The sequence below is a fragment of the Metarhizium acridum genome, assembly GCF_019434415.1.
Source record: "Metarhizium acridum strain ARSEF 324 chromosome Unknown scaffold_1, whole genome shotgun sequence".
NCBI lineage: Eukaryota > Fungi > Ascomycota > Sordariomycetes > Hypocreales > Clavicipitaceae > Metarhizium > Metarhizium acridum.
In genome coordinates, this window is record NW_027094015.1 from 4,720,039 (window position 1) to 4,744,940 (window position 24,902).

The 24,902-nt window shown below is 47.8% G+C and overlaps 8 protein-coding genes across 8 annotated transcripts; 4 read left to right on the forward strand and 4 right to left on the reverse strand.

The window, feature by feature from the left end:
• Window positions 1–918: 918 nt before the first annotated feature.
• On the reverse strand, window positions 919–1,477 carry J3458_001469 (uncharacterized protein; the record flags this gene model as incomplete). Its single annotated transcript, XM_066116737.1, has 2 exons — window positions 919–1,311; window positions 1,385–1,477. The coding sequence occupies 2 exons, from the start codon at window positions 1,475–1,477 to the stop codon at window positions 919–921; spliced, it is 486 nt and encodes a 161-aa protein (XP_065978623.1).
• Window positions 1,478–3,294: 1,817 nt separating this feature from the next.
• Window positions 3,295–5,320, reverse strand: J3458_001470 (uncharacterized protein). Its single transcript, XM_066116738.1, has 4 exons — window positions 5,204–5,320; window positions 4,876–5,149; window positions 3,978–4,825; window positions 3,295–3,926 (listed from the first exon to the last, which is right to left on the reverse strand). Exons 1-4 carry the CDS (start codon window positions 5,285–5,287, stop codon window positions 3,588–3,590), a joined length of 1,545 nt encoding a protein of 514 aa, XP_065978624.1. The 5' UTR covers window positions 5,288–5,320; the 3' UTR covers window positions 3,295–3,587.
• A 2,111-nt stretch (window positions 5,321–7,431) lies between these two features.
• On the forward strand, window positions 7,432–7,807 carry J3458_001471 (uncharacterized protein; the record flags this gene model as incomplete). The annotated part of the gene is made up of 3 exons (XM_066116739.1): window positions 7,432–7,456; window positions 7,514–7,534; window positions 7,623–7,807. 3 exons carry the CDS (start codon window positions 7,432–7,434, stop codon window positions 7,805–7,807), a joined length of 231 nt encoding a protein of 76 aa, XP_065978625.1.
• Window positions 7,808–8,129: 322 nt separating this feature from the next.
• On the forward strand, window positions 8,130–8,759 carry J3458_001472 (uncharacterized protein; the record flags this gene model as incomplete). The annotated part of the gene is made up of 1 exon (XM_007810954.2): window positions 8,130–8,759. One exon carries the CDS (start codon window positions 8,130–8,132, stop codon window positions 8,757–8,759), a length of 630 nt encoding a protein of 209 aa, XP_007809145.2.
• A 3,325-nt stretch (window positions 8,760–12,084) lies between these two features.
• Window positions 12,085–12,519, forward strand: J3458_001473 (uncharacterized protein; the record flags this gene model as incomplete). The annotated part of the gene is made up of 1 exon (XM_007810953.1): window positions 12,085–12,519. The coding sequence occupies one exon, from the start codon at window positions 12,085–12,087 to the stop codon at window positions 12,517–12,519; it is 435 nt and encodes a 144-aa protein (XP_007809144.1).
• Window positions 12,520–13,643: 1,124 nt separating this feature from the next.
• J3458_001474 (uncharacterized protein) lies at window positions 13,644–14,051 on the forward strand (the record flags this gene model as incomplete). The annotated part of the gene is made up of 1 exon (XM_007810952.2): window positions 13,644–14,051. The coding sequence occupies one exon, from the start codon at window positions 13,644–13,646 to the stop codon at window positions 14,049–14,051; it is 408 nt and encodes a 135-aa protein (XP_007809143.2).
• A 3,610-nt stretch (window positions 14,052–17,661) lies between these two features.
• J3458_001475 (uncharacterized protein) lies at window positions 17,662–17,976 on the reverse strand (the record flags this gene model as incomplete). The annotated part of the gene is made up of 1 exon (XM_007810951.2): window positions 17,662–17,976. The coding sequence occupies one exon, from the start codon at window positions 17,974–17,976 to the stop codon at window positions 17,662–17,664; it is 315 nt and encodes a 104-aa protein (XP_007809142.2).
• A 2,234-nt stretch (window positions 17,977–20,210) lies between these two features.
• On the reverse strand, window positions 20,211–21,430 carry J3458_001476 (uncharacterized protein; the record flags this gene model as incomplete). Its single annotated transcript, XM_066116740.1, has 3 exons — window positions 20,211–20,800; window positions 20,901–21,308; window positions 21,349–21,430. 3 exons carry the CDS (start codon window positions 21,428–21,430, stop codon window positions 20,211–20,213), a joined length of 1,080 nt encoding a protein of 359 aa, XP_065978626.1.
• Between the last annotated feature and the right edge of the window lie 3,472 nt (window positions 21,431–24,902).

A 24,902-nucleotide genomic window follows, 5' to 3' on the forward strand; every position in this document is an offset into this window, starting at 1 on the left:
CAAAATACGTAGCCCTTGCTGTCGCTGCAATCATCCAAAGGCTCTACTCTTTTCCAAGCGCATTTCCTGCTTGACGGAACTCGGAACTCCCGCGGCCGGGTGTAACCCTAGTCTCACCTACCACCGCATCCGTGAATCTGTCCAAGCCGTGCATGCAGATGCGTTTGCGGGCGACGCATTCCTCGCCAGCGGGCCCGAAAGCCTACGCATATCAAAGCGACAGACAGGGTGGTGCTTGTTATTACGAGTTGCCATTAATGAGAGCAAGCATGAGCGCGTCAGCAACGACTGCAGAGTAGAGAATGTAGGCGTCCTTGGCCCCACGGATGATGATATTAGCCACACAGCGTCGACAAGCTCGGCGTGCCAAGTTGCAGACCTCATGGTCTTTTCACCGGTAGCATCCATGCCAGCCAGTAACAGACGTCCTCGCAATCCACGTGTGCTTTGCCATTCCGGTTCCAGGTTGCCATCACTCCTGGGAGGCGTGAAGAACGGAACCATCCGCTCTGCCGCGCTGCCTATCGTGTTCATGGTCTGCGATCGATCAATCTGACATTGTTCCAACTTGTGCCAAGTACGAGGTTGCATAGTTAGTCCAACTACAGGGCAGCATGTCCCCTACATGTATGTCGTCTATGAAGCTTGCTTCCCATGTAACGAATCTACCATGGCGAAATTGAAGCAAGCGGATTTCTCTAGATCGGGTCTCGTGCGTCGAGCATACTACCGTCCTCGTAAAGGCCCAATTACTTGCCGCTAGCCGGAATGGACATTATTACACCACGGGTCACTCGGCGGCTAGCGGTATTCCTGTTGCATTCCATCCCAACCAGCTAGCACACGGGACTTTGATAGGCTAGTGGTAGGGAGGCCGCATCATGCCTTGGGATTCTGCCGTGTACGTCGAGAGTTGACCTACATGGCCAGGAAGTAGCTATTAATAGCCCGGATGTAAAGATCGCCGCCGCCCAGCTCGGCAGTAACGGTGGGCAGCGCCGTCGACGTGATGGTGGCTTCGAGCGCGCCGAGGAGACCTGAGAAGCCAATGGCCAGGAGGGTGGCCCGGAAACGGAGATGGAGCACCGCCGGCGTTGTGTGGCCGCCAACGGGGATTTCGGAGCCGCCTGTGGGCCCATCCGAATCCCGGGACTCCTTTGTCGCCTCGCTGCCGCCGATGAGGGTGCGGCTGTACCTGCCGCAGTCGTTTCCAGCTTTGCTGGCATACTTGGGTATCGCTAGTTTAGACGATGGTGTGCGCGTAAAAGGTGCAAGAAATAGTGTGGTGGCGGTAGTTGGGTTGTGATGAAGCTAAGTGAATTTGAATGAAAAAAAGCAGCAGAGCTGGGAAACTTCTCTGTGAATGCGGCCGTAATGTGCTGACGAGCTCGGACCCTTTTCCATTCAGCTGAGCCTTGCTGATTTCTCGGTATATGTTTTTGTTTCCAGACGATTCTGGCAGCGCCACGTGCGCCATGGCCCATCCTCGGATCGACTGCCGAGAACCTTTTCTTGAGAAGTTGACATGGTGTAACTGACACTGGCATTATTTAATGGAGGAAATAGTTCAGGGGCTCGGGGACCAGCAGTCCGTAATAGTGATAGTCGCGTCGGCACGTGTCATGCTAGGTTTTGGTCGCACAACAGAGGCAGGGAACGGAAACTACTGACTACTGTGGTAGGCGAATTGACCCTTTCTTTCCGAAGGATGGATCGAGGAGAGTGGTGTAAGTGTGACCGGGTATATAACAGCCTATGTAGTGAATGAAAAAAGCCGGTTGGACAGCAGAGCAGGTCTGGGGGTTTGGCATGATAGATGGGAAGAGGTACCCAGGGAACAAGTTCCTTGCAAGGAAAGGGGAGGATCTAGCTGCATTGGGACTGGTCTATGACTGGCTAGAGAGAGACAACACAGACTAAGCACTGAGCTGTAGAATTAGTCTCAAATTTGGTATACTTTACAAATAGATGGCCCTTGTCTGAAGTTGAGTCCCCCCCTTTTGAAAAAAAAGAGAGGATAATTAACAACCATCAAGCATTTATTTTAATCATAAACCATTGTTCGGCAGCCCAAGGTGTTTGTGACAAGGGCTTAAGGAGGGCTTAGAGCTAATAGCTCAATTCATCTAATAATAGTCTTTAGTATTAAAGGTCCTTAGTTTTTTAAGTCCTTAAGAGACTAAAAGGTCTCTTTAAATATAAGAAGTTAATAAGGGTCTTTACCCTAAATCCTGTAATTATAGCTCTCGTATAACCGTGTAATACTAGCTTTCTCTCTCTTTAGCTCGCTTATAAGCTATTATTTAAGGGTTATAATAATATTTACCGTAGGTTTTAGTTAAGGTTAGGTTTTTAAATGCTAGCGTAAAAATACTTGAATAACCTCTCGTAAATCTAGTAAAAGATAGGGTTACTACTTGCTAGTATAGTAAGACTATTACCTCCTATAAGTCTAGTTAAAGGCAGGGTTACTACTTACTAGTATAATAAGAGTAATAATTTATATCTCGTAAATCTAGTTAAAGGTAGGGTTATTACTTGCTAGTATAATAAGAGGTAATTTATATTCTTAGTAACCTAATAGAGGTATTATTCGCTTAATAGCCTAAGAATAAAAGGATACCTTTAAGAGAAGACTATTATTTATAATAAGAGCTTAAGAAGAGCTTAAAGCTAAAAGCTTAATTTATTTAATAGTAGTCTTTAATATTAAAGGTTCTTAGTTTTTTAAGTTCTTAAAAGATTAAAAGGTCTCTTTAAATATAAGAAGTTAGTAAAGGTCTTTACCTTAAATCTCGTAATTATAGCTCTCGTATAATCGTATAATACTAGCTTTCTCTCTCTTTAGCTTACTTATAAGCTATTATTTAAGGGTTATAATAATATTTACCGTAGGTTTTAGTTAAGATTAGGTTTTTAAATACTAGCGTAAAAATGCTTAAATAACCTCTCGTAAATCTAGTAAAAGGTAGGGTTACTACTTACTACTAAGTTACTAGTATAGTAAGACTATTACCTTCTATAAGTCTAATTAAAGGTAGGGTTACTACTTACTAGTATAATAAGAGTAATAATTTATATCCTATAAATCTAGTTAAAGGTAGGGTTACTACTTACTAGTATAATAAGAGGTAATTTATATTCTTAGTAACCTAATAGAGGTATTATTCGCTTAATAGCCTAAGAATAAAAGAATACCTTTAAGAGAAGACTATTATTTATGATAAGAGCTTAAAAAGAGCTTAAAGCTAAAAGCTTAATTCATTTAATAGTAGTCTTTAGTATTAAAGGTCCTTAGTTTTTTAAGTTCTTAAGAGACTAAAAGGTCTCTTTAAATACAAGAAGTTAGTGAGGGTCTTTACCCTAGGTCCCGTGATCGTAGCCCTCGTGTAACCGTGTGACAGTGTTGGCCTCCCTCCTGCTCACATGGGCTTTGTTCATGGGGATTTGTCCGTTTTAAAGTAAAGTTTTACCTAGCCGTTACTTGTCATACCATGTACTACACCATCGACCAGGCTAGAACACAGCCGCATCCCAGGCAATATCCCGGCGGGAACGCCGCACTCGCCATGTCAACTTGTATCAAATCAGAGAGGTCTTTCTTTGAGTCGAAGAAACAGAGGGCCCTTCTCGACTACTATTCTAACTTTCCACTTGGTCCAATCGAGGGCGTGGTCCGGGTCAACCGAAATGTCAAATGCCCACACCAGTCTAGCAATGATCAGTCTCAACTCGGCCCAAGCCAGCGCCTTGCCGGCACACCCTGTCGGGCCTAAGCTAAAAGGCCTACTAGCGGCATGGTTGTCATTAGCGAATTGTCTAGGACGTTGACCTACGGGTAGCCAGCGCTCTGGATGAAACTCGTGCGGTGCTTCAAAATATCGAGCTGACGTATGAAGAATGGCTGGCCTAACCGATATTTTCGTCTTGGATCGTCAGAGAAAAGCACACTTGTCAGAGGTTAAAGTATGACATACCCCTCCAGGGAGAAAATGACCAGAGTAAGTCTCGCCGCCGGCAGGGACAACGCGTGGGAGGAGGCCTGGAATTGCAGGGCATAGCCGAAGCCCCTCCTCAATTACCGCATCCAAGTACGGTACATCTTTGGTTCCGTCAACAGTAATGTCTTTCTCGCTCTGGAACCGCTTCCGAATGGTATCCTCCAATACCGCCAGCTTGTCAGTGTTTCTCGTCAGATAATGAAGCGTTCCGCACATTGTAACAGTAGTCGTGTCTGACCCAGCAATGATAAGAATGGCGAAGTTGGACTCGATCTCGCCCTTGGACATGTTTTCAAAATCGCGATTATCTTCTAAGAACGACGTCATGAAGTCGTGGCGGGTTGTTTCCAGGTTAAGACGGCGGTTGACTTTTTCAGATACGAATTCGACGTGCTGCTTTTGCTGGTCCATTACACTCCGTGGGATGAGAAACCTCTCGACGAAAGATCCTACCCACGGGTATATTCTAGCCACTCCAGCGAAAGTCATTCCCTTTAGGAAGGTAAATAAAGTTCGAACCCAGGAGTGGTATTCACCATTCTCCAAGCAACCGAATGTCTCACCCAGAGCGAGATCCCCAATAACGTCAAAGGTGAAAAAGCTGATCCAGTCACCCATGTTCACCACTGCCCCTTTGTGTGCCGCGTCTGGGGCCGAAGCCTTGTCACGTAAGCGGGAAATAAGAAGTTCCGCATAGCCCTCGATGATGGAACTCTGGTTGCTTATCGCAGATTGGGTGAATGAACTGCCGAGGCATTTTCTCATTCGAGCGCGCACGGCCGGGTCAGTCGTGGTGAAAACATTTTGAGGTGCTCCAGATGGCGCTTTTGAAGCAGTGTCAGCGTATGACTGATCAGTGTCCTGCACAACCTACCAATGTACCAAGTTGCGTCTTTAAGCGCTTCCTTGTGGCCTGGTCTATGCCCGTATATCTCTCTCCAGGCTTCTTCAGTGGCAAAAGAAATCTCATTCGGGCCAACGCGAACGACATCGCCATATTTTTCATGGATTTCTGCAAAGGACTGAACCAGGCTGCAACTGAAGATGCCTCTGATGTACGGCACATATGTTGCTGTCCACGATTTGGGACCTGGGAGTTTGGACAAGGGGTGAAAATAAATGTTATAGACGATCGAACCTATGGGATACTTTATGTGCCCGTTAGCAATTACCATACTTCTGCACAAGGGAGGTGATCGTACAGCAAGAATGAGACCAGCAATCACTACAAGCTGTAGTGCGAGGCTGTTGGCGATGGCGCTAGTAATCGACCGCATGGGGAACATGATGACATGTTGTGCTTGTGTCGTGCAAACAAGGAGTGCCTCAAATGACAGATTCAAGCTGCCCCCGAAATTGAAGGGGTCAGGTATCGTGGCAGCATGAGCTCTCTGCCCAAGTCTCGAAACAAGGTGGCTGGCCAACAATATCTCTTGGAAGTCAGTGGACGCCACCGGACTTCAGCTACATGGATCTATTGGCCGACCATTGGATAATGCATTCGGATGCAGGACCTAGAACGTTCTATGTTGCAGGATACGGGCCGCGCCATGCGGATCGCATTGGAGGGGAGGAGAGGGGTAGCAGGACTGACGAGATAAGATGGATTCGAGTTGCGAGTTGCAGTGGCATAATAGCACATGATGAGCAAATTTCCACTACATGAATCCTGCAAGGTCTGAAAGGAGGAGCAGATAAGAGGCAACTTTGCTCGATCCCGTCGACGTCCCTTTCGTCGCGGAAGAGATGTGTCTCAAAGAAGCCGAACTCAGATGTGGCCCGCTAGTAAGTATACACGATGGAAGATTTCATGCAAGAACTGGAAATTCAAAAGGCTCAGGAGGAAAGGATGTTCCTACGGTGAGGGGTCTTGTCTAAACCACCGCAGCAACTCTGTGAAGTTGTCTACAGTACTGATGCTTCTGTCCTACGCTTAAGAAGTGGCAAGCGTCCGAGCTAGGTCCGGACCGAGCCTCCCGTCTTTGTGGCTGAGGAAGTAGGGCTATCTTGTTACACAAAGGAAGCCCCGGAATAGTATTCGACTTCTTTGAAGTCAGTCAACACTGCTGGGATGCCGAGTACTTGTGTCCACAAATACAACCATCAAACTTAGTACCCAGATGGGACACAAATAAGAATAGCGTTAGTTAGCAGTGAGCTTATTGCGGATCTAAGGCGTTAAAGATTCGGGCCAGAACCGAACCATAATTCTTTTCCTTCATCTACATGGGGCGAACGATTTATGAATGAACTGGTGGGACACATGTCAGCTATATCGCGCATACTGTCCAACGCAGTTGGCCTGAAAGAGCATGTAGGCCGGAAAAGGGCGAAAAAGACACAGGGATTGCCGCCTCCGGATTGTAGTCCGTTCCACTTGCGACATCCTCCTGTTATAGCTGGCTTCTTATCCACAGCGCTGTTAAGGAGCAGCTTCAGAACAGCCGCAGGTGAGAAAGAGTACGAGCAGTTTCTGTGGCATGAGGAGATGGAGCAACCCTAGGGAAGTATGTTCGCGGGAACATGGCATGTTGAACAAGGTGGTAAAAGGATGCAGGGTCAGTGGCTCACTATTCCTCGCGGCCACCATGTTTTTGTGTGCCACGCATTCTGAGACAGTAGGAAATCTGCAATTACCCCGCCCCATCGAGATGGGCATACTACGGGACACGGGAAGTATAGTTCTAGTGTAGAGAGTTACTTGCTGTGCCGGTATTCTATCTATTTAGGTTATCTACCAATTTGAGCCAGTTGCCATTAGAGGCAGTTCTTTCAAGTCTCTTGAGCCCATCTCATTTATTAATTGAAGATATTTCGATATAGATACAGGATTCAGTCGCCCCTATTGCTCACCGCCAATGTGATATGGCGTTGCCTAGGCTATGCAGGTCTTGGAACGCACGTAAAGCCTGAGAACATCCACATCTGACCGACCTTGGAGTCTGACAAGTGACCTTTTTCCATTGCTACGTTAACCTGTTGCAACTTCTCAATATGCCAGGACTTGTAATCGGCCAATGGACAGATGACAAGCGAGACATTGTGCAGAAATATGTTGGCCGATAATGCCAAAAAAAAAGCCGTGCATCAACCAGATTAGAGATGCAAATGTAAAGAGTACTCTGTTTGTCGATCATGCGCGATGTGCTGCGCTGCCACCATCTTTCATTGCTATCCAACCAAACAACAACGAAATGCCGGGACAGCCTATTTTGAGCGACCTGCAGCTCAACATCCCACCAATAAATTTCAGATTACCCAGACAAATAGTTGGCATGCAGGTCGATGAGAACCATAATGAGGCGCAGTAGAAGAAGGAGAGATGTATCAAGAGGCGCTTTCCGTTCTCACCCCTGATCTTTCTACTCAAAAGTCGTTCCAGCCACAAGTGTGTTTACCATAAGTCCAGCCAAGTACAAGCCAATTAACAATGCCTATTCCAACAGAAATTGTCGGTATGTTAGCCACGGAAACGCTGTTGTATGTCGAGTCATTCACTAACTATTCTTCAGGGTCGTTCCCACGGCCATCTTGTATGTGGCACCTGGGGCCATGTGGCGACCTAGAGGACGCACTAGGGTTTTCAAATGACCTAACCTTCCACCATAGATCTTTAACAAGCCTTTGCCGACTTTGAGGCCGGAAGTATATCTCGCCATGACCTCCAAGATGCGCAAGATAGGGCCTCTAAAGATAGTATCGAGAGGTTGGAAGCGACTGGCGAGACATTGGTCACTGATGGGGAACAAAGAGTGAGCAGCTTTGCGACATATCCCGCTGTAGAGTTAGGTCGCCTTGCCGCCTGAAATAGACCGACGAGACTGATTATTATGCCCAGAGCTTTGATGGGAGCTGGACTCGGAAGCAGTTTTGCAGGGGACGGTCAGACGTTTGCGGTATTTGATGACGGACATTCCCGCCAACTACCTCGCCTCTTGCCCTTCAAATATGCCACCTATGCCTTCGAAAATTGAAAAAAGTCTGCACCATATGCTACACGAGGATGGAAGCAGGCTGTCATTTCACCATCTATGCTGTACCTGCTATATCCTCTGGAGGGGGAAATAGCGGGACCTCCAGAGGATATAGCGGGATATCCGAGGAGCGCCTTTATGCAGGATCTGGTTGATGAATGTGAAGGATATCCGTGGCTGTCTTCAAGCTGGCGCCCAACGAGTCAGTATTGATTTTACCGAGGGCAGCTTGGCGCTAAAGAATGATCTTTCCAATCCTTGGACCGGCGCTGCATTACTCGACCGCTTCATTGACCTTATTAACCACGTCTTGGCGCGTTTTTTGCCCGAGGAGAGAGCGAATATCGGTCTTCACACATGCCCAGGCGGTGATTGCGACAGCGTACACTCTGCTGAGGTTCCGTACAGTCAACTGCTACCCAGTCTCTTCCAAATTAATGCTGGCTACTTCCTTATCCAGTTTTCGAGTGAGCAAGACCGGGATTCCATGTATAGGATTATCGGGGAGTCAATTCGCCAGGATGCCGAGGGTGCAGAGCAGGTTGCTTTCATCGGAGTCGTCAGCCCTATTCACCCGAGGGTTGAGACACCCGAGGAGATTGCGGACCAGCTGGTCATGGCCTCCCAGTATATTCCTACTGATGAGCTGGGTGCTACGGATGATTGTGGCTTCTCACCTTTCTCCATCGATGTGAAGCCAAAGCATGGAAGCCCAGACTTGGCGAGAGACATTGCGTTCCAAAAAATAACCAACAGAGTTCAGGGGGCCCAAGACGGCCAGTGAACGGTTGGGTATTTAGCTAGGCCATTGTTGGAGAAATGATGATGGTAGGACGCCTTACTATGCAAAAACAGCTAGGCAATGACGGTATCAAAGTATCTGCAAGGCAAGGGAGGAGTTAAATTGTCATCAGGGGAGATTATGAGCTTGATAAATTTACAAATGACAAACAATCTTGCTTCCTAGTTTCTCTAAACAGACGCACCAAACCAGGCAGTGCGAGCCTCACTGCCCCGTATGTCCCTCGTTCGATTTGAAATGCCTAATTTTAGACACCCTGGCAACTTGAGTGGAAGCCTTGAGATTCGATGAAATATTCGTTAATCGAAGCTTTGGTTACCATCGTTGAGGAGGACCGCATCTAGCAGTCACGCAGATAGGAGGTACAACATGTCGGAACTGTAGGATATCAAAATAGCTCAGCGTTCAACACAGATTTTATTTTTATTTTTAATATTTTTTAATATTTGACAAGCCTCGAAAGTCGCCTTCAACAGTCCCAGTTGTATGTTTATCAACCCACCTTACGGTATAACTTCTGCCAAAATCAATGATCCAGGCATTGTCATCATTGTCAATTAAAATACTCTTAGCTTTTGCATCACGCCAAATGATGCCTTTTCGGTGAAGTATATGCAAAGGTCGCTCAACCTGGTCGGCCCAGCGATCCTTGAACTCAATCGATGCTGTCTTAGCTCTTCCCTGGCTTAGGAATTCTGTCTTGTCAATCCAAGCGAACAACATTCCTGCCAATTCATCGCGTGGTCGGGGTCAAATTACACGTTGAATGGCTTGAAAAGAAGACGGTGCGACTGTCCTTGCCACCAACTGCCACCTTTCCGGGCGGTCTGATGAGGGCATGTTCAGGCTGGTCGTGGCATATCTCGACATTTGTTGGGTGATGTGGCTGCGTCCGACGGTCCAAGTCGGCCAAGAGTTCGTCATCCACCCAGATCCTCCGACTGCCCCGGCCATGATCTTTCATATCGCGAACATGTGGCTGCAGCTTCTCAGTGGATGCAGCTGGATGGCAAATGAAAAAGAGGTGGGAGAGGTATTGTAATAATTTCGGTGATGCTGCAAAGAGGCCTGGGCACTCTGGCTTCGAAGAGGGCAATTAAAGGCTCGAATGCCTTGGAAAGCCGGTCAAATGCGTCTTCCTTGTACTCCGTAGAAGTCGCCAATATCCTCCTCTCGCGATCTCAAAAGATGCAGGCATTTGAAGTACGTCTCTTTAACCTGTGGGGGGTGGCGGAAATCCGAGGGGAGAATTTGGCAATAAAAGGCCATATCATTGCTTTGTGCGAAAGATTCGTTCGCAATCGTCTCCGGGAGAGCAAGATCATGGGGGGCCCTTTTTCCATTATCAGAAGGAAAGATACAGACACCACCAGCCGTAGGGTGAGGTAGCAGTCGGCGTAGCAAAAGTCTCGTAGACGCCTTCGACGGAGCCAGACACTGGAGCACAGCGAAGGAATAAACCAGTGCGTGCGCCTTTCACGGTGCTGATATGGAACATGCTTGCCTCAGCGCCGCAAGATTGCGGGATTTGATGACAGTTTCTCACGGGATTTCTTGACAATTGATATGTTATAAACTAGATAATGTATATAAAAGTCAAATTTTGGCGGTATCCTACTTGTAATAATACGAAAGATTCTGCAAAGGCTATAGTTAAAGCATTTCTTTACTGCAACTCCAACAAGAGGGCTAGAGAGATTCTCTGTCCCGAATAGTGCGACAAGTGTTCGATGAGTGAAGGCTTGCAAGTTGCAACTGTGCTTGTATCCGACTAATACTCTGCTTTGTATCAAAGGTTCTTGGGTTTTCCTTCAAGGGCCTTGGGCCAGAAACCCCTTATTTATACAAAGCAACGGTGAGCCTTGGAGCCTGGAAGCTTAAGGCTTCAACTAGGTCTCGAGCCCTTGTGTAACTGTGTAACCATCACCAGTATCCCTGCCACGTGGCTTACGTGTAAGAATTAGTGTAGAGAGCCACACGCCATCGGTTTCCAAGCAGATATGGGCCATCTTACATAAGGAAGGGTGCCAACATGCATTGTCAATGTCACGCTTCAACGTTGTGCAGCCAGCTGAGCCAGTGACGAGGGCCCTGGCTATGTGGACGAATCCTTTTACGTCTTGAAGCGTAGCCCCCTTCGGACCTGTCTCCGGTTTGAGACATTGTCGAGACTTTGCCAAATTTTGCTATCCAAGAGGTACGTAGGTTGGATTTAGTGGATTTCTGTCGCCCCAAGGCACAGGCCGAATTTAACGCATCGCCTCGAATTTATATATATTTCATGAGATTCAATAGAATGACCTTTCTTATTGAGTCTGTCTTGATAGAGCAGAGACACTCCGGCCGGGTAACCTTCACCATGCCATCCGATCAGGTGATCATAAGGCACCTAGAGCGATCGATGTAACAGGATGCGCTTCGGTAGTAGCGCAGTGTCGTATTCTAATGCCATTGAGACTGTGTCCATGGAATGGCGCAATCTTACATGTTGACCGGCTCGCCGTGTTGATTGTTTCTCGAGAATTTAGCAAGGGCTCTTGAATTATGCATCATGTCTGGTAGATTTCCTGTATGCGCAAGCACTGTCACGTGTTTGAGGTGTAGAGGACGATGTCAATGTGTCTTGCTATTCGAATGTCATCTTCAGTCGAAGACGCAGATAGCCATCTGGCGCATCATAATGAAGCATTGGGTGATGCTTGCCAGATCATGGCAAAGTTTTAAACACCAGACGTGTTTAATCTTTGCCAGGCCTTCTGATTTTCTCGGCATCGTGCATCATGACGAAATGCTGCTGCGTGACCCCCATATGATTATTACAGGACTGAAAACTACATGTCTTGCCGGGGAACTGGTACCGTCAGGAGTGAATGTCTGAGTGGACTATGCCTTGCATGTGTATCCCGAGCCCTAGTCATGTACTTTGGCCGAAAAGGATGGCTTCTGCTTGGTTTCAAATGAGCGCCAAGCATCTGGTTGCCTTATTGGAGTGGCCTATACGGAGTGATTAGCCAGATATTTCTTGGGCCATCGCAGTACGTTATATCTCTGCGTGTCTCCCCTGAACGACGAGTTGGATGGAATAGGAAACCAGCCACAGCCATATCTCTTCAGGATCACTGTACAGCTGGCCTCTCCTTTGTCATTTCCTACCTCCCGCACCTTTAATATGCTGCGAAGATATATAAGCATAGAATGCTGTTCAAGAACCAGATAGATTTTCAATTGCACTTCATCCGTTTGTTACTTATAGACCTCCAACTACGCTGTCAAGATATCCATACAAAAGACCGCGCTCCGCATACAAATGCCTCAGTATCAGACTCCCTTCTATGGCAGAGATAGCGGGCAACCCTTTTCCCTCTACCCATATGCGCATTCATCCATTGTAAAAGTCCTGGAGATATGGAGCGGCTGGGGATCTGGGGATGTCACGGGCTATTGGGTTCTCAAAGGTATCCGACTGACGTGGTTTTCCGGGGAACAGAAAGGACTCTACAACCATCCGGCAGATACAGACATCTATTCGAGATATGAGTTTGGAAGCAATGAGAGATCCAGTTTTAACATACGAGCGGGGTGGTGCATCAACAAGTTCGGCTTTCAGACAAGTACTGGAAACCTCTGGGATGCCGGAGGTGACTCCGGTCATCTTTACTTAGACATTGCAAACGGCTCCATTGTAGGGTTTGAGGGAAGCTCAGTCTGGGAACTCGACTATCTCAGAATGAGATTTATTTAGAGTCTGACCTAACCTACTATGGTGAGTGTCAGATTGTGGTAACATGTGATGATATCACTAATTGATACGTTCAGATCGAAAAAACTGCATTGGTTGCTCTTGGAAGCGGTCACTCTATCTGAACACCTCGCCTTGGTGTAGGTTTTTATCCCCCAGATTGAGCTTTAGGGTTTTCCCTACACTGTAATGCAAATGCAAAGGCGCTTTAGTATATCCATGAAAAACTTGAAAATTCAAAAATCTCTTTGAGGTCCCCGTAAGGTGTGCGCGTACATGCGAACGACTGGCCAATCCGTACTTGATGATTTTGCCATGGCGGCCACAAGGGGCGGCATTGCTCTGACACTTCCGATGGCACTGTTGGGCTAGTCTTTGACAAGTATTAAGTTTTGAATTGTTTGTTTTGTTTTTCGACCTGCTCAAATGATCTTGCAAGCACTACATCAGGTAGGGCCCAGTGAGAGTAACACAATGTGCCTGGCCGTTACCCAAGCCAGAGAGCTGCAGCAGACCATGTAATAAGAGAATTAACGCATCGCGATGCGTCAGAACTCAGAAGCTCGCAAGATTGGTAAAAAGCAGAAGAAAAAAAAAATAGACACTGTTTGGTAGTTTGACCTCATCCCGGAGGGCTCCCTGGAAATTGTATCACTACAAAGTCAAGTCAATATAGATATTCTTTGTCTAGCTAAATTAAGCTAGCAGTTATGCATACAGCTCCTAGTAGGTTTATTCACACGGACGTGCTTTCCATGCGTCGCGTGCCGCACTCTTACTGCCGTCGCACAACCCGTGTGAAAGACATACGCCGAGAGGTTTCAGCAAACACCTCGGCCAAAGGCACCTGAACTTTTGGCTTCTTGTCGGGATTGCCTGCCTCTTGGCCCCATCTTTGGCTCCCTGCATATGGCAGCCAGACGGGCGTGTCCAACCTCGAAGGCATGGTAACATTAGTTGTCGCTGCACCTCACGGCCTGCTGATGGAACCAGCCACTGCCCGCGTAAGCAGAACAGAAAAGTTATAAATGATGGCCTTGAACACCAAGACGCGCCGGGCTGCCCTGCTTCCTCTTCACCTCTCAATCTACGCGTTGAGCGCATTCACCAACGAGTGAGAATCCATCATGTCTCGTGCAATTCATTACCATTCCAGCCCTTACTATGCCCACCTCACGCAGACGAACAAGGGCCTCAACCCCGGTGAATGGGGCCGATGGTTTGTGGCCGCTGCCACACGAGACGACATGAAGACGTTCCTCCGGGGGTTGCAAAAGTACACCAAGATCAGCAACACAAGAATAACCGAGGTGAAACCTGTCAATCTCGCTTGGTGGACTTTTCAATCGATCGGCCTCTATGACTTGTTGGAGCTTGTCAAGCAAATCTACCATTTGAACACGTCTTACTACGGCAACATCGAGGAACTGAACGAGAGCTACGGCAAGATCCACGTTACAGTCTTGTCTGATGCTGGGGGGAGAGACTGGCCGATACTCCCACTCCAGGACGTTTCTCTGGACCATGACTTTTGAATGCCCAGCCAGGGACAAGCTTTTCTACGCTTCTGAATGTGCTCATTTGTCTAGATGGCAAAACATGGGCCATGTCTGGAGGATATTGGAAGGGGTTGGACGGATATGATATATCGTTCATTTGCCAAAATACATCTCGTTATTCCGACTGGCGTAAAATGGTACCATGGGGCGCAACATGTCTGGTATTTGATCCCCTCGAGATGGCCATTTTTAGAGGTCGCGCACGGGAGCCATCCTCCTAGACGCATGTAGCTTCTACAAGCCATGTCTTTTTTTCCTTTTTTGGTCTTGCTCTGTCAACTCTTGCATTCATCACCTGCGTATACGAGTGTTGTGCTACCCCTAATGCCGCGACTCGACTCATGTCAGCTGCACCTCGAGACCTCACACCACTCGTACAAACTCTGGTCGTATGCTGAAATAAAATATCCAAACATTTGAACCCCAGTGTCGAGACGACGAGAATTGTTTCACGCCACACGGCGACCATGGCCGCATCATCCTCGACCCACGGGTCCATGAATGATGTTTGATGCAAAATGTGACTTGTACCCAGTGGACTGGTCGAGCAGGGCATTTGTGTGATGCCATCATCCGTCAAACCAGACCGTACTGAGACGAGCTGACAGCTTACGGGGCCCGGAATTGTCCAACCATTGCGAGATTGAGCACCAACACTTCAGTTTCAACCGATGCAACTTGTACGGATTTGCTTGCCATTGTCCAACGCCATACACACGCTGGCACCATGCTCAAGAATGACATGTAATCCAAGCTCACGACCTGGTATACACCAATCGATACCGTTGTGCTTTTCCAATGCTTTGTATAAGCCATTCGTCCCATCTCATGACTGTTTTCTGACCATATGCTCCAATTTCAGACTCATGGCTCGGATCAACGACCAGGGAGCCAAATGCCACGGCCGGAACAAAGGCCAGAACACTCCAAACATGCGCGTCGACAACATGTCTGGTGTCTTTCCCAGTGCAATGCCCCGATTAGGCGAGAGACTCCCAAAACAGCAAATCCCACATTTGACCACCCGTCCAAGACGACAACCCAGCCAATTCGCCCGGCAGTCTTTTCAGGAACAGGCAAGTGCACCATCCCGAGTGCCGTCACCATGGCCATGAACCCATTTGCCACTGGACCAGTGTGACACCGCACCCAATCCGCTTCTGTGCCGGAAAGGTTGAACGTCATCAGACGCCCGGGGACTATTTCGATGCCGCCCATGATGTGCATGTATAGGCCGAAACCGCCTAGCAGAGCCGCCAGAATCATTACATAAGGCACCGTGGCCGATCATGCGCCGCCGGAGGGAGTCCTGCGCCATACTAGACATGCTGCTCTGCGTGTAAGTGTTATGCTGGTCATGGGAGACGAGTATCAAAAGCCAATGGTCTGATGTTTGATACTAGTCAATAATGAATTTAATTTAAGCAAGTCGTGTAGCCTGGGCCTGGGTATAAACTGTGGGTTGAGTTGCCTCGGTGAGAAGCATTTGTGCGTGGCTCCGTGTCGCTCTCTGTCAAGCCCGGCACCGCGGCCGTGAACTATCCCGAATGTACGTGGTAGTGGGATTCGGACGAAAACTTGATCAGAACCAGAAATTTCATTGGAGAGTTGATTCAATCAAGTACGGCATAAAGACGGACCAGCTGTTGGGAGCCTGCCACAGAGATAACTTGCCAGCAGCATTCAACGCGAGTGATTTGGTGCTAGAGCCCTTATGAATGCTCCGGTGATTCGCTCCAGGCCTTGGCAGTTGCTACTAGAGACTTTGAGGCAGAAAGCCTCATATCCAGGTTGTCCTCTGGTCAGGCATGTATCCCCAAATAGATGCGAAATTAACAAGGCCAGGAGCGAAGCTGTTCTACCGTTGGTCAAAAAGAAGAATAAAGAGCATTATCTCAAGTCGCAGCAAGCACCCGAAGTTCTTTCGAGTTATCTATGAATGCCTTGCACAGGTCCGCGAGAACCTGGGAGACAATTTCGCGTGCGGCATTTTTCTCGCGCAATTAGTTGAGTTGCCCCCTAGGGTTTTAAATGCGTACCATGACGCTCTACTCCGTGACTAAAGGATACCAAGGGCTCGACCCTCTCCGAGGTGTGCAGTTGCCTACTGTACATGAGCTCGTGCAGCTCTGTCCTGAATCGCGTGAGCAAGTATGCCATCTCCTTTATCCGCCAAACAACCCTATATTTTGGATCAAGTACGGTCATAAAATTCATTGGAGCGAAGTTGTGGCTCTAGAAGCGGCACAGGAAGAATACTATCGTCTAAATTCAACTGTCAGGGCGTCTGACATATTCCATGCTTATGAACCAGTCACGGCAGAGATTTAAGACGGTCAAGAAATGCATCTTCATACAAACTCATATATACCCATGGAGTATATGCCACGCAAAGTAGGCTCATGTACCGAGTGAGGGATTTTCAATGAGAAACCATTCCATCACCTCATTGCAGATGCCGTAGGAGAGCTCCATCGGATTCCCGTTCTCCGGATACACCTCCGTCCGCGGTCAATAAAGACCGCATTCGGCATCCTGTTCGGCGATTATAAGGCGCGACGGCAATGCAAAAATATACGATACCTACAGGACACTCCAAATAAAGGACGGGTTCCCTCTCTCTCTTATGTCCAATTTATTCGCCGACGTGTTTATTGACTTGACGATCAGTTTTTAGCCCGTACTAAGCCATCAAAAAGACATGATAAGCTCTCTGAGGAACCACTAATATTCTGCTACTCGGATATATATCGAGACAACTTTAAGAACCGTTGTCGACTTCGCTGGTGTCAGCTACCTTCCGTCAAGCTTCCAAAATTTTGATCTCCTCCGGACGACGGAGAAGCTACGATATGGCATAGCCTCCGCAGTCGATTTACCGACCACTCTGGGTGTTGATAACGCGGCTACGTTATTTGACCCATTCTCGCCAAAGTTTATGACCTTTTCCTCTTCCGTTACAACTAGTTGCAATGTTGACCTTACGGAACCTAGTGAAGCGTCTCGTGATTACGACTTTGGGAACTCTAACGAGGTATGAAAAGAATTGAATTTTCAAGAGTTTCCCCCAGCTGTAATTATTTTTTAAAGACTATTAAGTAGTTTTTGAAAAAAAAAAATTTAATACAATAAATCATACAAGCATTACATCTGGTAACACTATGTGTTAGCTGTACCAACCTAGAGAAACGCAATATACCACGTAATACACCATGAACGCATCGCGATGCGTCGGACGCTAGTAAAATTGGCTAGAAAATAACTAAACACTATGTGTTAGTCTGAACTTAGCCCGGAGGGCTTCTTAATACTATTAAATCAAGTTTTTATAGACGTAAAACGCTAGAGCGAGAGGAAAAGGATCTAATAGATGGCCGTGAGATCTATCTTTGCACAAGATCATTGCAGTATTCGGCGTTTGTAAGCCTGAAACAACTCTTTACTAAGTGCGCAATCTTATTATAGGCTCTGGAGTTACAAGGATATAATATAGAGCTAGGGATGACAAGGCTTGCAAAGACGCCGATGCTACTATCATGGTCTCGGCGCCCAAAGCAGAGTTCATTAAAGATGGGCAGCTCAATGATCAATCCCAAGGATCAACGACTAACTTGGACCCGCTGACTTTACCCTCAAACATCAGGTCCAGCGCCCGCTGAACAGAAGCTAACCCTCCCTCAAGCTTAACCGCAGGACTGGGCCATACTTCACCACTCTTCAAGGCTGCCGGTAGGTAGCTTCTCAAATACCAATCACGAAGACCTTGATTGGCTGCCTCCGACACCAAGATATCGGAATATCCCGCCCACTTGTTCCGCACATTGTCAGGGAGCGCGTCGTCCTCCAGCGTAGGACCGGTTGAGAAGATCAGGCCTCCAGTATCTCGAAGCAACTCACCCATGAGCTGGGTCGCCTCCGAGGTGGCAGTACTACCGAAGATACCCTCATAAGGCCCATGAGCCAGAATTTCCCGAACAAGGTCCTCTCTTGGCCGAGTATGGTCGATGATATGTGTGGCCTTGCGCTGTTCCACAAGCTCTCTGATTCTTGGCGAAGAGGTCGTTACGACGTGGTACCCATGGCATATTTCACTGCCAGCCCGCCAATAGCAGATGAGATGACCCTCCGTATACAAAAATACTTTTTCCATTAGGCTCCGGCCTTCCTGCGACAGGCGGCTTGGACAAGCAGCCCATGTGAAGCGTCAGGGCAGAGACCACTGTCGCAAGGTTGGCGATGACACCAGAACCAACCTCCAGAGAAGTCTCTGGCGCGAGTCTCACCAGATTTTCCTCCAAGCCAATTGCGTACTGCTGCCACGCCCCGGATTTGTTTTCACTTGCCGCTGTGCCCCAACGAGCAACTGCGACTCAGTCCCCTGGTTTTACGGAAGCGACCCCAGGGCCGACGTCGATGACGGTCCCGGCAAATGTGAAGCCGCCAACGAGAGGATAGCTTGATTTGAACAAGTCCAGCCTTGATTCCAAGTAGCAACTCTGGCCCACCTGCTCACTTTCAAGTTACTTGGTCGAACACTTACTTTTGAATCTTGGCATCGATTGGGTTTAAGCTAATAGATTCATTCCGAACCAATACTTGACCATGTTCGGGAACCACATTTCAGTGGCTTCTAACTCGACTGGCGCATGGCGCGTCTTGATGTAAGCGGCTTTGTTCGACGTCATTATGCCAATGGTGAGAATCAGGCACAGAATCTACTAGGTGGTGTAAGATACATGGCAAGAAATTTCATCGGGTCCGTCTTTATTTTGGGTTTTACCAATATTTGTCCTTCAGTAGATCCGGAAATAGCCGGCTGTTCTGCTTAACGGCGCCTGACGTGGCAACCTTATTATGAATCAAGTGAAAGTCGAGCAGGCTGTGATACACTGGTGATGCTGGTGAGCGCCCGGTTGCTTACAGATCCATCAACAGCATCGGACCAGACTTGAGAATTTAGAAATAACCAGATGTAGCTTGCGGAGTAGCGCAAAGTGGCCCATTCATTGGGACTCCTGGATTGACCATCGCCGCTTCAGATGGCGCCAATCTGCTATCCGCCTGTCCCGAAGTTCGCGATGTAGTCACACAACATCCAACATCAAAGTCTTTTGAACCAGCTCTCAAGCCCTCCTGCTGAATTTGGCCATACATTCTGTCTCATCGCCACAATTGAGTGGAAATCAAGCAATCAAAGGGCGAACCATGTTCAGCGTTTATGCTTTGGAGGCCCCAAAAAGGGCAAGTATCTCATCGAAAAAGTCCAGCCTTGTAGCCCGGATGTCTGACCACAGCGCAAGCGTGGGCTAACGTATCCACGGGTCAACGGTTGACAGTGTCACGAAGCAAAGCCAAAACGCCAGCGCTGCAAACGGCACGGCACAACCTGCATCTGCAACCGGGAGCCCGGGAAACAGCCTTCGGCCTCTAGCCCCTTTCTTACGAAGAAACGCAATGGTTGGGTGAAGCAAATGGATCATGCCACCGAGAGCCGGGAGCGCCGCCTGCTCGAGTTTGGGCTCATGCGCAATTACGTGACCAAAACCAGTCCCTCTATCTGCGCCGACCATCCAACTGGAAAGATTTTCGCGGATCGAGTGTCTCCTCCTTTAAGCCTATTGATGCGGCCTAGGATATACTTGACAAGGCGATTGGCGACGAAGCCAAAAATGTCCGGATGAGCGCCTACACGTCGCTTGTATACGGTCAACAATAGTGCCAATGCAGGCAACATGAAGAGCGTGTGCTGGATGGTCCTTTGAAACACGATGGCTCTTTTCGCATCTTCAACCTGGAAGCAGGTGTTCGTGCTCGCTTCCATTATCACTTTAATGACACACAATACGCACATACCGCTAACGAGTACGGGTCCGTGGCATATCAAGCCTTTAAGAACAGTTGACCGGACAAGAGGTGCTGCTGAAATGGGCTACAAAAACTTTCGTTCATTTACAAGGACAATTATCTATGTTCGTTCGCAGTTCAAAATCTGTACCATACTGGCACTAGTTGTGTTTATATCTAAGCCCACCCAGTGCAACGCAGAAGCCCGTGCAGTAATATAAGAGAACAATAACATTAGAAGCTTTTGATTAATTAAAAAACCTTTACCCCAGCATTTGACTCCTTCAACTTTCACACAGCCTGTGCAAACATCATCCTCTCACTGTCCCTATCGAAAACTGTATTTACCGCCGACATGAAGGGGTAGCCCATGACGTTGATCATCAGCTGAGCGATGGCGAGCGCGCAACTGCCAGTCTGTGAAGTCTTTGAAATCTCTTTTGAAATAACAGTCCGGGCCAACGTTACGCTAAGCATGGTCTGTCCTTGGTTAAAGCCAAAGATTAAGCTACTATTGCCCGACGCCAGCTGGCAGTTAACCAGTCCCAGGCCGTCCTTCTCCGAGAAAGTGGTGTCTAGTGCTCTGGCTAGGTTCTCCATGGAACCACTCGGTATAACAATAAAGGGAGTACCAGTGTTCACCGAGGTAAATCCTTCACTTCGGCCCAGTCCCAGATCCATGACTGTTGATTGACGGTTTTGGGGGCGGCCATTGCGCTGACCACCACGTGGACCACTCATGGATAGTTGAACAGAGCTCAGTCGGACGACAAAGCCGGAAATCCTCCCAGAGTTGTCTGGCTCAATGGGGACCGTTTGGAGCCGGCCCGCGTATTTAGTGCCATCGATTCCTCCAAAGACAACGGGCCCATTGGCGAAGGCTGACTTGACATATCAAGACCTGTTAGCTACACCCACTTGACGACTGGCCCTACGCTTACATATGTAGCTTGGTTAGGGGCGAATCGGGGATTGACTCACGTGTAGGGTTGAGCCACACGCTAAACATGTTTGTATTGATCGAGCCGACGTCCTTCATCCTCTGAGGCAGGTTCGCGTACTTGGCGTTATCGACCGTCTGCTCGGCATCAATTGGGCCCACGCCAAGAACAGGAAATTGAGCCGAATCTTGGGACACAGTCCCGTTGACTGCCAGGCCAACCTGCGCGGCCTTGATCTTGGCATCTCCCACACTCACAGAAGTGCTGATGTATGGCCCGTCGCATGTATCGCCACTTTGAAACCCAGCCGCGAACCCCGAATTCGGCACCCTCTTGACATCGCCATATTTGGCGGATTCATAGTCTCCCAGGGCAAGTTTAGATCCTTGACACTGCTGCGTTTCGAGTCTGCACACAACTGTCAACGGAATATAAGGGGGTATAATTGCTATTCGATCAGAGCGCGTTCTTTTTCGTGATAACAACACTGCCTGCCCTGGGGATAATGAGATCTGAAGAACCAGTATCGAAGATGCCTGTAATAACTTGAGATGGGGTGCCGAAACCCATGGAGCCTAGTGACTGGAATGGTATTCCCCCCTCACGGTTTTCAGAGTGAAGCACGTCGATAACCACTACTTTTGATTCTGGCTTTGGAGTTGAGGTTGTAGTCGATTTCGTAGTTGAAGTTGTAGTTGATTTCGATTTAGAAGTAGGCTTTGGCTCTAGAGTTAGAGTTGTAATTGGCTTTAGGGTAAAAGCTGGCTCCGGCGTTGAGGTTTGAGTTGAAGTCGACTTTAGAGGCAATTCTGGCTCTGGCTCTGGTAGGAAAGTTGGCTTCACCGGGAACGGCTCCGCCGGCGACGGCTTCACGGGAAGCGGCTCTGGTTGAAACGGCTGACTTGGAAATGATTGATATGGAAGGGGAAGCGACTGAGTGGGAGGCGATTATTCGGGAAATAATGACCCAGGAAGTGACGGCCTAGCAGGCGACTGATTAGGAAATGACGACTCAGGAAACGATGACTCAGGAGCCAGCTGCTCTGGGAATGGCTCGTCAACTGTCTTGGACCTAGATCCAGTCTCAGAGCCGATTCTAGACCTGGAACTGCCCTTAGACCTGGACGTATAGTTGCAGATGCCACATATTCGGCGAAGAGGATAGGGTTAATTGACTGATAACGCATTTCATCGGCTAGCACTTGGGTTTACCTATAAGTCCAAAGCTCAGAGCGTTGAGTCTTGTCGCAAGTGCGGCGTTTATATAACAAGTTTCAACATTCGATATTGGAGCATACACACATTTATCGTTTATCCGTCGACACAACGAGTCAGCGCAACAACGCGCTAAAGCTGGCGACGACAGAGCTATGCTTCAGAACCAACTTGCCGTTGCACAAGCCTCTGCTCACACTCTCCCACATGGGCTTCTCTGTGGAGAAAAGTTTTCAACACGGCAAATTGTATGTATTCGACAGAGAAAACAAGATCCCTGTCGCCGGAGGTCTCTTCAACGGGGGATTGAGGGACCACGCGGGGTACGGCGATAGGTGGGAAATGGAACGGCAGACAGATTTTCGGATATGCCTACCCTTGTTAGACTTTGGTGAACGAGTGTTTCGTTTGGGATGACTCGTGATGCTCGAGCGCCGTGGTCGTTGTGGCATGCCTCGCTAAAAGATCCTATACCGTTCAAATGGCGACTGAGTGCCGGATTGGGATGGAATGTAGTTACGAAATTCCGTCCTTCTCAACTTCGTATTTCGCCGGTCTGCTGGGTGAGGGTCGATGACGGCATAGCCGATAGCTTGTATACTAAGACAGCATTCAGTCACCCGAAAGCCGCAATATCCTGTCGGTTGACAAGACCTATAAATACCCGCAACACTGAGAAGCTGTCGATCTCTACTCTCCAATAACCTCTCATCCCCGTGACTATTCAGACCTCAGGGCGCCTCTCATACATTTTTTGTTGACCCGGAACATTTACAGATCCGGAGTGCCAAGACTGGCTGAAACATCGACACGGACGGTCAGATCTAGCGGTATCATGACCTAAGTGCTTGGCAGAGAGCTATGGACTCTTGGAACAAGATTTCTAATCACGTTGGCCTCCGCAGTGGAATGGTGAACAATTCCCATATTCAGCAATTATTGGCCTTCGGGCTGTCCGTATGATGCATGCCGGCAGTTGGAAATTGAAGAGACTAGCTCCCCACCACGCCGTCTTAGGTTTCTAGAATTTTGTCCGTGCGTGTTATGCTTCACTGTCACACGAAAAAATACCAAAAAACGGGCGTGGCCACGCCACGGTATTTTATGTGTTATACCCCCTTATATCCCTTGCGACATTCACACAATCTACCCCGTGGATAGGGCTGCAGAGAGTGAATTCGTGATTAAACCTGATGAACTGTATGGCTGATTATTCCAACTCCACCTATCAGACTTTTCCACCATACCATCTACACGTGGTGTGGTGGAGTTGAACCTCCAGGGTTTGGCTTGCTAATCATAAATATCCCTCCGAGACTGATTCCTAATGGTCTAGACAAAATGTTAGTGTAGGCTACCCGGTAGCTCTGACTTAAGCAAGTATAACGTGCTCTTTACGTCATTAGGCAATTTCAACATGTTTCGACAATCATCACCGCCGTGCGAGGTTGGCAGTACTGTTCCTCAGGCGTTGTTGTTAGCAGGGCACGAAGCGGGGAATCTGTGTTCTCATGCTAGGATAGGTATACCGTCTTGGAAAATTCAGAAGCAATCATTGTATAAAAGAGGTGAGGATAGTTTAGAACTAGGACATGCAACAAGCCTTTTGTCATCCGGATACACGATCCAGATTTAAGCTGGAGGCCGGTTAATTGCATTAGCGACTCCGTGGCTGTCACACGGATTAGGTCAAGCAAGGATTAGAAGCCTTCTGTTACAAAAGGAGATCACGAGAACTATGGCGCACACTAGGCACGGGCCGTTCCCTTCCTGTATATAAGATGGTCTCCCCTCGCCTTCTGGCTTGGAGGAACCAAGGACCTTTGACATCCTACAAGATTATCATTGAAATGAGCCCATTTGCTTCAAGCCCTCTAACGAGCCCTTGTCACAGTGGCGGACCAAGACACGTAGGGGGAAAATAATCAGCGCAACATATTGCAGTAAGAGAATAAACAAGAGCTTTAGAGGAACTTGATAATCCTGCAGGAAGACACGAGTGTAAAAGCGCTTAGACTATCTCTCTAGATAGCATACTAATCCTTGCCTTTCAACACAGTCGAAACACAGATCCGAAGTTCATAATTTTGGCGTTTCAATTGGCCATTGTTCAATGTATACAACGCATCACCGACCTAATTCCCGGACGATCAAGTCCTATCGTTTCTTCCAACGTAAAGCCTGAACTCGCTCACCGCTTGGGAGCGGACTATTCACCCATGTCTAAAGACCATGTGCAGAAAGTATTAACTTAAAGGCGTGTACCCTATTACTGATATTGAAGACGTATATATTTATTGATTGTATATATAGACCTTTATTGGCTGTCTTTAATAAAATTATAGCCAACGGCGGATATCATTCGAAATAGGATTTCCACACACCATTCCGGCTCTCCTTGAGCTATAAGGAAGGATAATTGATGATTAGAAACTCAATGAAATTATCACGGATTGTTTGTTTTCTTTTGCTTAATTAAGAGGACCTCAAGGCCTGTTAAAAGTGAAGCTGATAATGCTTAGCGATTGACGCTTAGTGTTTTAATGGCAAAGTGTATTTCAGTTATCCTACGCTTTCTTGGCGACAGGGTTATTCGCAAAAGCATCCGGTACTTGATTGACCAGAATGCCGATAAGCACCTGACTTTAGCTCCTGATCTTTAATGAAACTCTCTTGGAATCATATCAGCCCTTGCTATTGGGACTTGATTCACTAAGGTTGTAATCGTTCGGGCAAACCCGGACCTAGTTTTAATTGGGATGCTATTATTCCGTCAATGGATTTTGACTAGAATATGCTTCACCGTTTCGTTCTATTAATTCCATCA

Excerpts from the sequence above, each read along its gene's own strand:
- J3458_001470 (XM_066116738.1), bottom strand. The coding sequence starts at position 5,287 with ATGTTCCCCATGCGGTCGATTACTAGCGCCATCGCCAACAGCCTCGCA. Across the intron at positions 4,826-4,875 it reads AGACGCAACTTGGTACATTG|CGCCATCTGGAGCACCTCAA; the intron begins GTAGGTTGTGCA and ends CTGCTTCAAAAG. Across the intron at positions 3,927-3,977 it reads GTCATTTTCTCCCTGGAGGG|ACGAAAATATCGGTTAGGCC; the intron begins GTATGTCATACT and ends TGACGATCCAAG.